The following is a 14,941-nucleotide window of genomic DNA, read 5'->3' as shown; positions in this document are numbered from 1 at the left end:
GAATCGTTAAGGTTGCAAAAGGCCTTCAAGATCATCTGGTCCATCCATCCCCCTACTATTTTTTAGTGTCACCCACTAAAAAATGTCACTAAGCACCATGTCCAACCTTTTCTTAAACACCCCCAGGGATGGTGAAGGTGTTGCTTGCTCTTTTTTTTTTTTAATTTTTATTTATTTTTATTTTTATATTTTAACTATCTGAATCTATTTTAATTGGTAATTTAGATGAATTTTCGCCAAGTTGCATATGCTTTTCTTGTGACGGTAGCTGATAGAGTGACATCCCTGTGTTTGCCCTAACCCAGTAGCCTGTTCATCCTCTCTTCCTTCTGTCCTTTTTGGGGTGATGAGAGGGCTGGCAGCAGGCTGAGGTCAACCCACCTCTACTTACAGGAGGGTGAAAACACGCATATATTGCCCAGCGCATTTTTCAGGTTGCTTTGTTCTTTTATCCCCTGAGCAAAACATAAAAAGCCCTTTCTCCCCTGCACACATGCTGTAGCATTTGCCACTACGGTATGCTTTTTAGTTGAGGGGACACAGTTCTGGTGGTACGCTGTCAGCCAAGAGACGTCGGAATGACGCTTTTTCCTTTTCACCTTCTCTTAAAACTTCAGACTTCTTTATACCCTGTAGGTTTAATTGTGAAATTTGGAGGGACGATAGGGGTCAGTGGGTCAGTGAAGGAATTCAGGGACCAAAAATTCTCGTGTACTAAGAGAACAACAGCTGGAGGCGTGGCTATGAGGAGGGTTTGTGTTAAATCCAGAGCTGTTTGTTCATTTGGTTTTCAGGGTTATTACTTGCAAAGTTCTCTGAATATTAAAATTCAGAAATGATGACTCCTAAAATGTCAGTTGGATTTCTGTCCTTAATCTCAATTGATACTGATTTTACGCAGTTTATCTATCTGAGGATAGTTATAAGTTGATGAATTTTCGGAGTATAATTTTATGAGTATTCAGTTGCTGCCAACAAAGTATTGGAGAAACAACATCTTTCCCACCTGTCTTTAAAGCCATAAAGCTCTGTGTGTGTGTAATATTAATTTGGTGCTGCTCACATTCTTACGAAGTTCTATTTACCTTTGCAGGTAATTTTCCTTCTTTAGTCTGGAAAAAAAAAAAAAAGTAGTTTTTAGTTATTGTTATCTATTTATATTTTTATTAGTATTTTTCATCTTTTTAAAAATACACATGGAGTGCTGACGTGACACAGATGATCTGTGAATAAAAATTGAAATTTCTGTTTCATTGTATGCGACCCATCAGTTAACGTAGTTTCTGAGTGTGTTGTGTCTAAATATTTGCTCACTCATGAATTTCCAGGCTGAGTAGAGGAGGACAGAATGTCGGCCTTGTTTTATAGACAGGAGCAATGGGAAAAAAAAAAAAATGCCCTTGATAATGAACCCTCTATTGTTTCTTTTATGTTTTGGGTTTTAATATGCATTTGCCTTTCCCTGTTCTTGCAGTTAACTCCAGTTGGAACAACCATCTTTACAGGGTTTTCTGGAAACAACGGTGCTACTGACATTGATGATGGTCCAAATGGCCAAATAGAATATGTCATCCAGTACAATCCTAATGATAAGGTATGTGCCCTGTACTTTTTTTCTCTTCATTCAACTATATATATATGTATATGTATATATATATATATATATATATATATATATATATATATATATATAAAATATTATTTTTGTGGTGTTTATATATATTGACTTCGAAACAATAAGTGAACAAGAGGTTGCTACTGGACATTATAAAGAAACTCTAAACTTGAAAACTTACTTCCTGCCATAGATTAACCTTTCTGCCAATGACCCTTACTTGCCCCATAAACACAGCTGTATTTCCTTTTCTTTCGTTGCCACACTATAATCAGCATAGTTCTTAATCATCAGTCAATAATCCCTTCTTCTCTGGTGTTGTTCACACGCTTAATGTTTTTTTTGGCATGCTTTTTTTTCAGTGTGTGCTAGGTAGTTATATTTATTCCTGCACATTTGCACCTAATAGATTCATTGCTAAGAAATACTCATAGGCATAGCTAAGCTGCTCTCGACAGAGACATTCCAACTATAATAAATAATAAATAAATAACAAATATTATTATTTATTACATTTATACCTTAAAAAGAAAAGCAACAAAACCAAACACTTTAAAAAAAAAGATACTACTATTGTTTTATTTTAATAATATATAACCCTGGCTATTATCTGTTCAAACACATCATTTAGAGACAAAAAGCATAAAGAATTAAAATAAATGCTTTTTAGGTTCAGATTAGTGAGTTTCTCCATTATTAGGTATTTTTGCATAGCGGTGATTCGTGTGAAGTGTCCATATGCATTTTCTTGGCAAGTTCAAATTAGCAATCCTTTTTTGTAAATCAAGGTATTTTTTGCCATGGGCTAAGAGCACCATTACTGTGGATCAGGTGGTGTGATAATTTAAGTATGCTAACCTGAAAATAAATTAATCCCAACAATAATATAGATATTAAAGAAGGAAAACAGCATGTAGCATATAGATTTAGTAACCTCATTCAAATTCTCTACTGTTACTTGAGGGTAATTTAAATATAAATGATTTTCTAGGAATACAGCAATCTGATATTCAATCTGAATTAGAAGTGTAGGCATACATGTTATGATTTAATTTGCTTATGATTTAAGCTATATAACTCATAAATGCTTCTGTCCTATCCACTTAAGTCAACAAGAGCTTAAAAAGCTACTGAATTACTTAGTGCTTTTATTTTTTTTAACATTTTTCCCCTTTTCTTTTTTTTTTTTTTCTTAGCTTATAATACTTAACAAGGACAAGTTCAAATAATTTCCTCTTTTTCAATAAAGATCTTCGTATCCTCAAAACAAAGCAAACTCCAAACCCTTAAATTATTACACACTTCTTTTGAAATATATTGTACCACAGTGAAATAAGAAGAGCTGTTTAGCATTTAATTTAGTGTTATGTCACAGCGTTATACTGCTGAAAGGCACCTGGTGAAATCATTCTAAAGCATCTCCCACAACTACAGTGGCCTCAAGCCCAGCAGAGAGAGTTCAGTTAACCACTAACGAAGGGTATTATGTAGTATGCCCAAATGGTTTGATCCTGTTTCAACAGAAGAGGAGTTAAAACAGATTTTTTTTTTCTTGTTTACCTAGCAAAACTTAATTGATCTTGTTCTCCCAGTCACTCTGAGGAAATGCAAGAGACTTCCCTGTTTGGAACAACTTCTTCAGAGTACTTAGTTACTTCGTCACTTCTTTGTGTTACTGCTGTTGTATTCCAGATTAAATAAATTGCTTCCTTCCTAAGTAGGTAACCATCATGCATGTAATACTGCTTTTACCTAGCAACGTATTTTAAGTTTGTGCTTGACAGAGGTGGTTTGGAAGATGTTTCACTGCAGCTGTTGTCTTTCCAGAAATGTAGCAAACTTTCTTCCTTAACCTGGGATACAGTTACTACCCTTGGAAATAATGTGTACAGCTTATTGAGAAATCCCTCTACTTCTAGGATCCTCCCATGTCCCATTTTGAAGATGCCCCACAGTGTTGTTTGGCACCAATGACTTATTCTGCTGCCTTAGAAAAACCTAAGAGTGCTGATGAGTTTTATTAGAGACCAATTCAACATTAAAAGACAAAACAAAACACAGCAACTGTAAAAACTACAGATGTTACTTGAGGATTCAATTTAGCTTAAATATTTTGTTGTTTAATTTGGAAGATAGATAAAAGTCAAGTAGAAAAAAGAAAGTAAAACATGCTTGATGTTGTTCTGGTCTCTTTAGCTGTTGTGGGAGAGAATGCCATAAAATTTTCCTTGACTCTGAAAAGCTAAGGGTGAGGTAATTAACTTGCCAAAAAAATTGTCTTCTAATGCAGAGCTAATTGTAGATCTCTGAGGACTCTGCTGATACCTGAAGGTTATTAAGACAAATGCATCCTTACAAGAAGTTCTGGACTCTGTACTTATTAGCTAATTTTACAGAGATTCATTGTATTGTGTTTGGTGAGGATGCAAAATGAAACTTGTTGAGTTTTTCTGAAGATTGGGATACGCATAACGCTTTTGCCATGTTGATTTTTCACATAACGTATCCCTGTTTGGGGATCAAATTGAATTGGTATCCTGGTGACTTTCCCTTTCTCAGGTTGTTTACCTAGCAGTATTTTGCCACACGTACATTGAAACTTAGAATGTTATCTGGGCAGTGTTTTACATCACACTCATGATTTATGTTGCAAAGCTTCCATGGAGGCCATAAGTGACATACAAAAAATGCAGAGGAATACGGCCGGTGGTTGCATTAGGTGTTTTTTACACCACTGGGGGAGTTTTGAGACATCACAGCTCTGTTTGGAGCTCTCTCAAGGGTGTGAAAGAAATTTAATTGGACATAATGCTCCCAAATAACATTTTCTTTTATTATAAAGTTGCAAGTTAAACATAATTTCTGTGCCAGTAGGATTCTGTTGGAAATGTCAGTGTCTGCTGTAGCAGAGAGACGAGCAGTATTCCCAGCACCTTGACTGGTTCTATTACACTTCTTTGACTCTGCAGTTGTGTGCAGTAAATGTGTATATTGGGTACCTGAGTGCATGAGGTACAACTCAGACAAACCAGGTATATGCAGCTTGAAGCTCCAGTTAAAAACAAACAAAAAATCCTTTCCTTTTGGATGTATACATCATCACCATGGATGAACCAATGATGTTTTTAGCTGTTCACATTTTTTCAATAGATCTTATTGGGGGGAAGAGAAAATGTTTCTCTTTCGTGTACTAGGTATATAGTGCTTGGTCTTTTTTTTCTTCTTTTTATCTCGAATGGTAGTTTAATGAAAAAAAAAAAAGTGGTGATGGGGATATGTAGCCTATTGTGGCTTCTCCAAAGCACACAGCCTTGTTACAAAGGGTAAATTGCCTCCTCTCCTGTGCACGTGCACAAGTGAGTAGCAGAATTGCAGGAGATACTTTTATTCTCCTGTTTGAGCTGCTTGCATTCTAGACAAGAACCTGAGATCATAGCCCAGCACAACCACTTCCTTTTAATCCTATTTGAGATAGGTGGGAAAGATTGTGGCTTGGGCTGGGTATAGGGACTGTCCTACAGCAGATATGGCCGATAGCCGAGGGCAGCTTCAACAGAGATGCAGGATGTACGTGTTTTGGATAATCAGGCTAAGGCATCAATGCACGGAAAAACGTACGTTTGTCTAATATGTACTACATGTTATGGAGAAAACAGAAGCAGACTTCTTTCAATTAGAAGATAGGAAATGCTCTTATTTTCCTCTGTGACAGAGATCAAACAGTGGAGCAGGAGCCCAGAGAGGTGGTATAATCTCTGTCCTAGGAAATGCACAGCCCCAACTGGCCAAGGCACAGAGCAGCCTGTGTGAGCTTCTGTGCTCTCTGACAACCTCACGTCCTCTGATTCTTCAGAACTCTAAAACCTGCCTTGACATAGTAGAGATTTTGCTATTTTTGTCAGATGTGTTACCATCTGTGCGCAGGCCATCTTTCTAGAAAGCCCTGCAAGTTGCTTTGAACTCTTTGAATTTAAAAAGTGTAATTCTTCAAATGGTTTTGTGCTGTCCGTCGGGTAATGATGATAATATGGAACCATTATCTTTTTACTGCTTAGAGCACGGAGCTGAATGACTTGGAAGTGTTTTTGTTTTGTTTGGTTTGTTTTTTTTTTGTGTGTGTTTTTTTTTCAATTTTCCCAAAAGGCTAATTTTATGTCTGAACCCAGGAAGTGATCCTTGCCATCCTACTGCCTCTGAGCTTCAGAAACGATGCTGCTTCACCATTTTAAGCTAGGTGAATATTTTCTGTTATGAGGACTTCTGTACAAAAGCATTTTGGTATTTATTTTTTTAAGCTTTTCAAGGAGAATCAGTTCTGTTCTCTTGGAGTAGGCAGGTGACAAAGCAGCATCATTCTGCCGGAAAGCATAAAGGAGCTCTTGATATTCCTGACTTCCTGCATATGCTGGCTCATTTCAGTTTTGGATGGAAAAGCAGCTGAGCTGTGCTGTATACATCTTCTAATTACCTTGGAGCTTTGTTAATGGTTTGAGTTGCAGCAGGAATAAATGGAGTCTGCAGAACCATTGCAGGGATGTGCATGGGGTGGCTCTGATGGGCCACCTTCAGGAACTGTCACACAAGCCCACACCTGGACACTGCACTACACATCACTCAGAGCCATTGCATCCACTGCTGTACTGGAGAGAGAGGGGACTCCAGATGCAGGCAGCTGGGGAGGAGGCTAAAGGGTTTGTTTGTTTGTTTGTTTTGCTGAAGTTACACTAATGCTTATTAACAGTTCAGATTGTAGTCTCCCACTTTAAATGCATCCTCGTGGCAAGATATGCCAAGGAAAGGCAGTGTTTTGAGAGTGCCCTGGCTGCTCCTGAGCTGCAGAGTCTTTTCCAGCTAGTTCTTGCCTTTTTAACCAGAGATAAATGGGCTAAAGCAGCAAGGGGGGTCTTCCTCATGAGTTAGAAGTGGTGTGTGTGTGTGTGAGTGTGTGTGCAAACAGCATCAATTTATACAGTAGTCAAAAATATTACTCTTACTTGGATAGTTCACATCCCACTTGATTTTATTTATTTATTTATTTATTTATTTATTTATTTATTCTGAGCAAATGCCATTAATAGAAAGAGAGACAATAGCAGTGAACCTGCAAAAGCGGTGAAGGGGGAGGAGGCCCTTTTATGTTACCTAAGGGAAGAAAAGTACTTTGTACCTCTGCAGCGCTGACTGTTGAGAGGTTTTGGACTGCTCTAGAGCTGTTCCCCATACACCATACCTCAATCTTAGTTATATTATACATTGGTAGATCAAAGCATGGAAAGATTTTAATGTGATCAATTTGATGACAGAACTGGAACCAGATCTCACCTCTCAAACCTGCGTCTTTACCTGTAATCTTCCCTCAAATGGATCATTTAACATGGTGAATCCTTTACAAGCCTGTGTACCTTAGCAGTACCTTCCTGTCATGTGGTGCCATGAATCTGTTTAAGCAAATGTGTGGGACAAATTGAATTTCACCTGATCTACCCAGAAATCTGTATTTATTAGTGCATGAACATGTGCATCACTGCCACTGTGAATTGGCACCTAACTGTGTAGAGCTGACATTTAAAACTTTGTCACCCTCATGAAAGCCAGAATAAAGAGTAGGATAAAAAGTACAACGGTAAGGAATTCTTAATCTCTGATACCTGATGCTCTCTTAATGGTGAGGAAAAATAGAAGAAGGTAAGTCAAACTACAGAAACTGCAGACCTAAATTTCCTGTGTTCACATCAGGAGAGGTTTTCTGAACATCAGAGTGTAAATGCAGTATGGCAAGTCAGTAAGAAACAGGATAGTTTGACTATCCTGTTGTCCTGGTTTCAGTTAGCACAGAATTAATTTTCTTCCTAGTAGCTGGTGGAATGCTGTGTTTTGGCTTAGAATGAGAAGAGTGCTGATAACACCCCGATGCTTTAATTGTTGCAGAGCAGTGCTTATACTAAGCCAAGGACATCTCAGCCTTTGCTCTGTCCTGCCAACGGGCAGGCTGGGGGGTGCAGTAAGAGCTGGGAGGGGACAGACCCAGGACAGGTGACCCAAACTAGCCAAAGGGGTATTCCATACCATCTGACGTCATGCTAAACAATATATAGGGGTGGCTAGCCGGGGGGAGGGGGCCGGACTGCTCGGGGTTAGGCTGGGCATCGGTCAGCGGGTGGTGAGCAATTGCATTGTGCATCACTTGTTTGTACATACTATTATTACTTTCGTATTATCACCATTGTATCATCATTATTATTATTGTTATTATTATTTTTGTTATTTTTTTTCCTGTCTTATTAAACTGTCTTTATCTCAACTCACGGGCTTCACTTTCCATTTCTCTCCCCCGTCCCAGAGAGGGAGGGGGGAGGGTGAGCGAACGGCTGCGTGGTGTTTAGCTGCCGGTCGGGTTAAACCACGACACCTGTTCATGGTCGGAAGGAATAAGTTATGTGCAAAGAGTCAGAGAAAATCCTGTTACACACAGAATATTTATTGTGAAGTTCTCATGGGTGGGGAGAAAACACAGTAGACTATTTAAAAGCTCTAATCCAAGAAGCATAAGTAATTTTGGTATACCATCCATTAGATTATCTCATTGTGGTCTATCTGAAAAGTGCTTTAACTTTGAAGCATGTTCAGTTTTGTGTTGCTGTTTTAACTTTTGCAGACTTCCAACAGGACCTTTGATATTCCTCTCACGTTGTCTGGAGCAGTAGTTCTACGAGAGAGACTAAATTATGAAGAAAAGACTCGTTATTTTGTCATTGTTCAAGCAAATGTAAGTGTGTATCTCTTAATGGCCACTTACCAATCTTATTTAGGTGGGTTTTTAGGAGAGGAAATTATCTCTGAAATAACAGGTCTGATGCGCTCTTTCCTGAAGACCTTATTTAAGATGTACCTGGGTACTTTCTGTCATTGAAAGCTTAGGCATTATTAGTGGTTAAAAAAGCTTGCTCAGGGTGGGTAACAGGACAACCTTTTTTGGTGCTGGGAACAAGTAGCATATTTGAAGAACAGTCCATGCAGAAAAGTGCATTCTGGTGTCACTAAGTGTTCATTTTCTAACACATCTGGCCATGCTAATTTGATGTCAAATGAGTTTAATGGATACAATTTAGTTGTATCCTTCAGGTTTGAAATGCAGTTTTCTATAAAGAGGCGATTTTTCTTTCAAGTCATACTTTATGGTTATATAGAGGGTTTTTTTGCACAGTGACCAACAGTGAAGAACGCATACCAAGAAAAGTGATGTTTAAACTATATCTAATATATCTGTCATTAGAGAAATTTTTGGTGTCCTTCAGGGCCGTAAAAGCTTTTTTTTTTTTCTTTTTTCTTTTTTTCCATTCTGATAATAGCTGAAATGAGAAATTTTCCACTGTTTAACACTGTTGTGATACTAATTCATTTGTGGGGAAAATGAGGGTGCTCTGAAGCAGCCTTAAGATAGCTTTATAGTAATACAAATTCACTCATTTATATTACTGTCATTTTTCTGATACAGAATGGTAGATACATTTTTTTGGGGCATATATTTTGTGGCATATTCAGCATTTTCTCTCTGAGGTTATCTCAATGCTTTTTGCACTTACCTATAACTCAAGATATTTCCTGGCCCATACCTGTTAAAACAAGTCATTTTGCCTGAGTAACATAACTTGCTGATCTCTTGAACAGAAATATGGGAGGGCACAAAACTGTTCATGCTTGTTTTGCTTTTTGTTTTGATCACTGATTAATGCCACAGATCACCACTCTGTATTCACAGCTTTCTTCCTTTGATGGTAGAGCTGTACGTTTCGTGAGTTCGTCCTTTCCAAGGAAAGCAGCTCGGGTAGTTGAGGAGGTGATATTTTCCACGAGAAAGGAGGCTCACACGGAGCCTGGTGTGCAGCAGTGCAAACACCTCGCATCAGGAGGGACACCTATTGCTCACACAGGGTGACTTGCTGGTGACGGTGCAGCTTGTGATGCACAGAGACAGTGCCACAAAGCAATTTCTCGTTACTTTGCTCACTCTTTCCAATACGTGTCCTTTTACGATAAATGGCCACCTTTGTGCTGCATGGCTTGGGATGAGAGCTATGCTGATAGCTTCGACATTTGTGTAATGAGGCAGCTCGCATGATTGAAGCATCTTCCTAGGACAGTTGTTCTCTCAGAAATACTTACAAGGGAACTGAATTCACTGAAGTTATTTAGTGATCACAGAAGAGTAACTACTCTCAAAGAAAGGTTCTAATTAACCTTTATAGCCTTCTTTAGGAGTTTGCTGTATGCATCCTTTCATTTATCATTACCAGGGCTCACTTCTTGGGCCAGTTCTGTTTGACATATTTTCCAACGATCTGGACGCAGAAGCAGAACGCCTCCTCAGCAAGTTTGGCAGTGATGCTAAGCTTAAGCTGTGAGGTGCTGCTGATCCCTGGAGGCCTTGCAGAGTGGTCTGGGTGCGTCAGGGCACTGGGCAACCAGCAGTGGCACAAAGCTCAGCCAAGGGAATGCCAGGTGGCGTGTGGAGAAGCCAGGAATGGGCTGGAGGTGCATGGCTGCAGCAGCTCACAGGAGGGCCCTGCACCTCAGGGTATGTGTTACACATGGCCGGCTGGTCAGAAGAGGGGGGCTTCTTGTTTGGTGATGGTGCGGCCTCACCTTGAGTGGTGTGAGCAGTTCTGTGCTCCCCAGCATACAGAGAATGGGCAGGTCCTGGAAAGCATCCAGAGGAGGGCCAGAAGCTGGTAAGGGGCTGGGAGGCAGGTCCTGGGAGGAGAGGCTGAGGCTGCGTGGGCTGTCATCTGGGGAAGAGGAGGCTGAGAGGAAGACCTCGCTTCCCTGGGGAAGGAAGCACAGAGGCAGGTGCCAGGCTCTACTCCTGGTCACTATGGAGCTGCACCAGGGAGAGTGAGACCAGATGGAGGGGAAGTTTCTGTACCGTGAGAGTGCTCCAGTACGGGCTTCCTGGGGAGGTGGTCAGTGCCCCACACCTGCCAGTGTTCAAGAGGCCTTTGGACGGTGCCCTCCTCAATATTTGCGTTCACTTCTAGTTAGTTCTGAAGTGGTCAGGCAGTGGGGCTTGACGCTCTTTGTAGGTCCTTCCCAGCTCATCTGTTTTGTTCTGTTTTTCAAAATATTGCATGCTGCACTTAATTCTCTCAATTGCATGCAATCATACTTGTATTCCACTGATTACATTAGCAGTGAGTGTTTATTGCTCTTGCATCCTGAAGACATTATGTGAAATTAATTATCCTGTATCTGTGCTTTGATCCAGTGTTACTCAAAGGCACACAGAAGGGGGATGTAAAAACAAACAGATGAGTTGATGGTGAAGATTGTTCCACTTCTCATTGTTGTTTGCATTGTTTTTCATCATTGGCCATGAAGAAAGTTAAATTCAGATATTCCCACATTTAATGACTAATAGTGTAAAGAGGTTCCAAGAACTGAGTGGATTGCAAACAAACAAACAACAAAAAAATACATTTAGTATGGCTTAGAGGAATGACCTATTTCCTATATGCAGAGGATGATATTAAACAGCATAAATACCTGTTTTAAAAACAATTGCTTTTGTCTTTCCTGTTAATGATAGCCTAGAATAGGAGGGTAAGACATAACTGATGACCCATATTTCTTCCAAGAGGTTTTATTTTTGTAAAGAAAAGCCACCACAACAATTACTCTTTTAAAATTGAAACACTTTATATCATTTTGAAATAAATACTGGATAGTCATGCTGTTTCTTCACTATAGTTGTAAACAAAAAAAGAAAAGGTAAATTATTGCTAGTGTGTACATTGGTCAGCATATTGAAATAATCTGGGTGGTTCCCACATTTCAAGAAAGTATAACTTTATTCCTTAACATCTGGAGAGAAAGAAATGTAGACAAAGAACTTTCAGTAGTCAGTATTGTCTCCCAAATCCATAAAAATCAAAACAAAACAAACACAAAACCACAACAAACCATGATGCTTTGTAAAGAATGTCATGCAGCATGGAGATCTTTTTACCTGCACCATTTTTGCTGTGGACAGAACTATTCTTCAGCCTTTTAAAACATGAACAGTGTAACTCATTCTCCAGACAAATTGGCTTTTGACATGGGAAACAGATTTCCCCAGTTTGGAGTTCTTGGATCTATCTCCTTGCTGTCCTCTAGCTGTTGTAGGGAGGGCTAAGGGCAGGGGTAGGGAGATGCTAAGATGAGTATTAAACAGTGATCCACAAAGGTGGATTGGGCATTAGAGTGGAGGGGCTATCCACTGCCAATTAGAAAAGAAAAGGTTACTGCTTAAGGTTTGTTTGTTTGTTTGTTTGTTTATTTATTTATTTCAATTGTTCTTCTTTTGTACCCTACTGCATAATATTTGGACCCTAAGCATCCTGTTGGCCTATACAAAGACGGGTATACAAGGCAGCATAAGAGCATAAGAGGAGTTTTCTGTAATTATTATATAGAATCTGCGTGACTGGAATGGTTATACATCTTGTCCTTGCCTTTAACTTGAAATCTTTCTGTAGACTGTGATTTCAGAATGTCTTGTGAAACGTTACTCATTTGCTCCCCAGGACCGAGCCCAGAATCTTAATGAGCGACGGACAAGTACAACCACCCTCACAGTGGATGTGCTCGATGGGGACGATCTGGGACCGATGTTTCTTCCTTGTGTCTTGGTGAATAATACTCGTGACTGTAGACCTCTCACCTACCAAGCGAGCTTGCCAGAACTGACTGATCCTGTAAGTCCTCTTGCTTTTTTATTTTGAGTTTCATGCATTTGTTTCATAAGCAGCTGTCATCTTTTTCTGCGGACACAATTGAGAACTGTATCTGGGAGGGTCAGGCATGCTTTAATGACAGTTTCTATATGCTAAAGAGGACAAAACTGGGGTAAAATATATATAGGAATAGATCATGAAAATCTAGCTTTGATACAGTGGCAAACTGCTTGCTCGCTACAGGGGCTGAATCTTGGTAGAAGCTTGGTAGAGTTCCAAAGCCACTTTCCCCAATCTGTCCGTGCTCCGTTCTGGAAATATTCTAAGAAAGCACTTTTGAGCAGGGACTTGACATGCTGCTCTATTCAGGATTGTTACAGACCTCAGGAGAAAGATTCTGGGGGGAGAAGGCAATAGTCACTTGTTCCTGAGAAAATTATTTGTCATTATATCTGGTTGCAAACTAGACACACTAAAAAATGATGTGTGTATATCCCATGTATCTGATTGTGCTAAGAATGTCAGTTAATACATTGGTTAGGATAAAGGTCATTAATTTCCCACTGGAATATTCCCAGCGAGCCACAAAAAGAAGAGGTGAGAGCTGTGTCAAATTCCGATGCAAGATGGTGCTAATTCTGCCTCGCTACAGGAGAGCTGATGCTTCGTGTGATGGAGGTGTGCATCCTTGTGATGGGAGAAATTCTTTTTCAGTTGTTTCTGGTACATGTAACCTGTACAGGATGTGGTTGAATTGCCAGTGCACTCTGAAGGAGGCGAGACAAGGCTTATTGTAATCACGATGTGCGATTAGCATACTTCTTGATTAGGGAGGGCTGGAACAAGTTTCAGGGAGGTGATGCAGTTTCAGGTCAGTCTGGCCCCCTTGGCAAACTGGATTGTGCCTTACAGTGCACGTGCACCTGTACAGGTAGTTGTTTCTCTGTGTTGTTCCTCTGTGCTGGAGAAACTCTTCCTCACAGCTGCATCCTTATTTGTAAGGTGTAGCAAGATGGGAGTCTTGGTACTCAGCTTGTACAGCAGAAAATGAGGTGGCAAAGGGAAGGGGATAGACGTTCCGTATTTAACCTTATTATACTGATTTACATTTCTCCTTTCACTTCTACACCTTGGTATTTGATAAACCTTTCTAATTTCATTGACTGATTTTGACTTTGTGAATGAATGTGTTTGCTTTCAACTCCACATCACTGTGGCTTGGGCTTTGTGTCATCTTAAGGTAGCTGGGCAACCACACGTTATTCCCCAGCTTGATATGTGGCCTCATCAGGGTTAGTAGGGTACCCAACCTATGCAGAAAACGGCAGAGTGTTACCCCATTTTATCTGCACAGATTTGATAGAGTTCCCAGTACAGAGGCAGGTGAGGAAGTAATTGTGAGTAACTGGTGTTTTGGTTATTGCTTGTTTATTAAATCTAGTTATCTTAAGGTAAAATACAGGTCAGATAATTTTCCTGCTGCAGCTCTCACAGATGGAAGGAACTCAGCTCCGTCTCTATTCTCCTCTTGCTGTGGTCGGCCACATGCTGGGTGCTAGAAGACAAAGTGGTGCCTGCCAAGGAGGCAAGGAAAAATCTGACTAGTGATTAGTTTCCAAGTTCCAAAATACATTCATTTGATTTCACAAGGTACAATCTGTTCAGGTGTCAGCTTTTTTATTTGCTTTCTGGCTGTTTTGTGTCAAACTGTACCTTGAGAAATCTGATCTATGAAATGAGAAACTGGTTCTGTTGATAAAAATACTTGCTATTTGCTGTTTATCTATTTGTAGTGCTGCAGCTGTTTGGATAAATGTAAGTGGAAGAAGGATGTTTGTACTCAAAGTTTTACCTTGGTACTTCAAATATTTACTTGACTTGTAAATTATAATGCATTTAGACAATAAAGATGATAAATAAAATACTCAGCTAATAAAACAGGTATTGCATTTGTCCTGCAAGAGTGTGATAAGGCGCAGAGAGGCCCGAGTTGTCTGCAGGAGCTAGCATCTGGCCATGGACTGACGAGGTGCTCTGCTGTGGCGAAGCAGCCTGGGCAGGAGAGCTCATTCAGAAATAGGTTGGAGATTTTAGCATGATGTGAAATTGTTGCCTTGCACATGGTAGACATGATCTGTATTAGTCCATGATGATCCAAGACTTCACCTACAATGTGAGCTTGTACAAAAGCCAGCAGTGGCCCATATACTACTCAGAAAGATTTTTATGGAGTTATTTGCACTAGTTCCTTTTTTAAAAAGATCAGACTCTACTACACTGTCCATTTTGAGTCTTTGGCAAGTATAGTAAATAGAAGAGAATTCTGCTTGCTGTGTTTTTTTTTTTTTTTTTTTTTTAAATGGTAGCCACTATGTAGGTAGGCTAAAGGGTTGTTTTTGTCCAGCATAATCATTTATTTTTTAATTGCTTTTTATATTTTTTACAATGAACGTGAGAAGGAATATTAATGAATCTTGAACAAAGAGGGTCAAAGTATGAATTATTCAGAAGCAGTAACATGAAAATAAGTTGTGCTTTGCAAGATGTCTACTCAACTGACCCCTAAAATGAAGCATTTATAAGTAAATCATTTAATGTAACTGGAAAGTACTTT

The 14,941-nt window shown here is 39.5% G+C and overlaps 1 protein-coding gene across 1 annotated transcript in view; it reads left to right on the top strand.

Annotated features, from left to right (window-relative positions):
- PCDH15 (protocadherin related 15) overlaps nt 1-14,941 on the top strand; it is a 731,645-nt gene that overhangs the window by 470,847 nt on the left and 245,857 nt on the right. Inside the window, exons 10-12 of the mRNA XM_082765483.1 lie at nt 1,475-1,594; nt 8,271-8,381; nt 12,178-12,348. Coding sequence (XP_082621609.1) covers nt 1,475-1,594; nt 8,271-8,381; nt 12,178-12,348 — 402 coding nt within the window. The remainder of the gene's footprint in view (nt 1-1,474; nt 1,595-8,270; nt 8,382-12,177; nt 12,349-14,941) is intronic.

Source organism: Aythya marila (genome assembly GCF_965140915.1).
Source record: "Aythya marila genome assembly, chromosome: 7".
NCBI classification, from domain to species: domain Eukaryota; kingdom Metazoa; phylum Chordata; class Aves; order Anseriformes; family Anatidae; genus Aythya; species Aythya marila.
The sequence above is the reverse complement of the archived record's forward strand: the minus strand, read 5'-3'. Positions and strand labels throughout refer to the sequence as shown.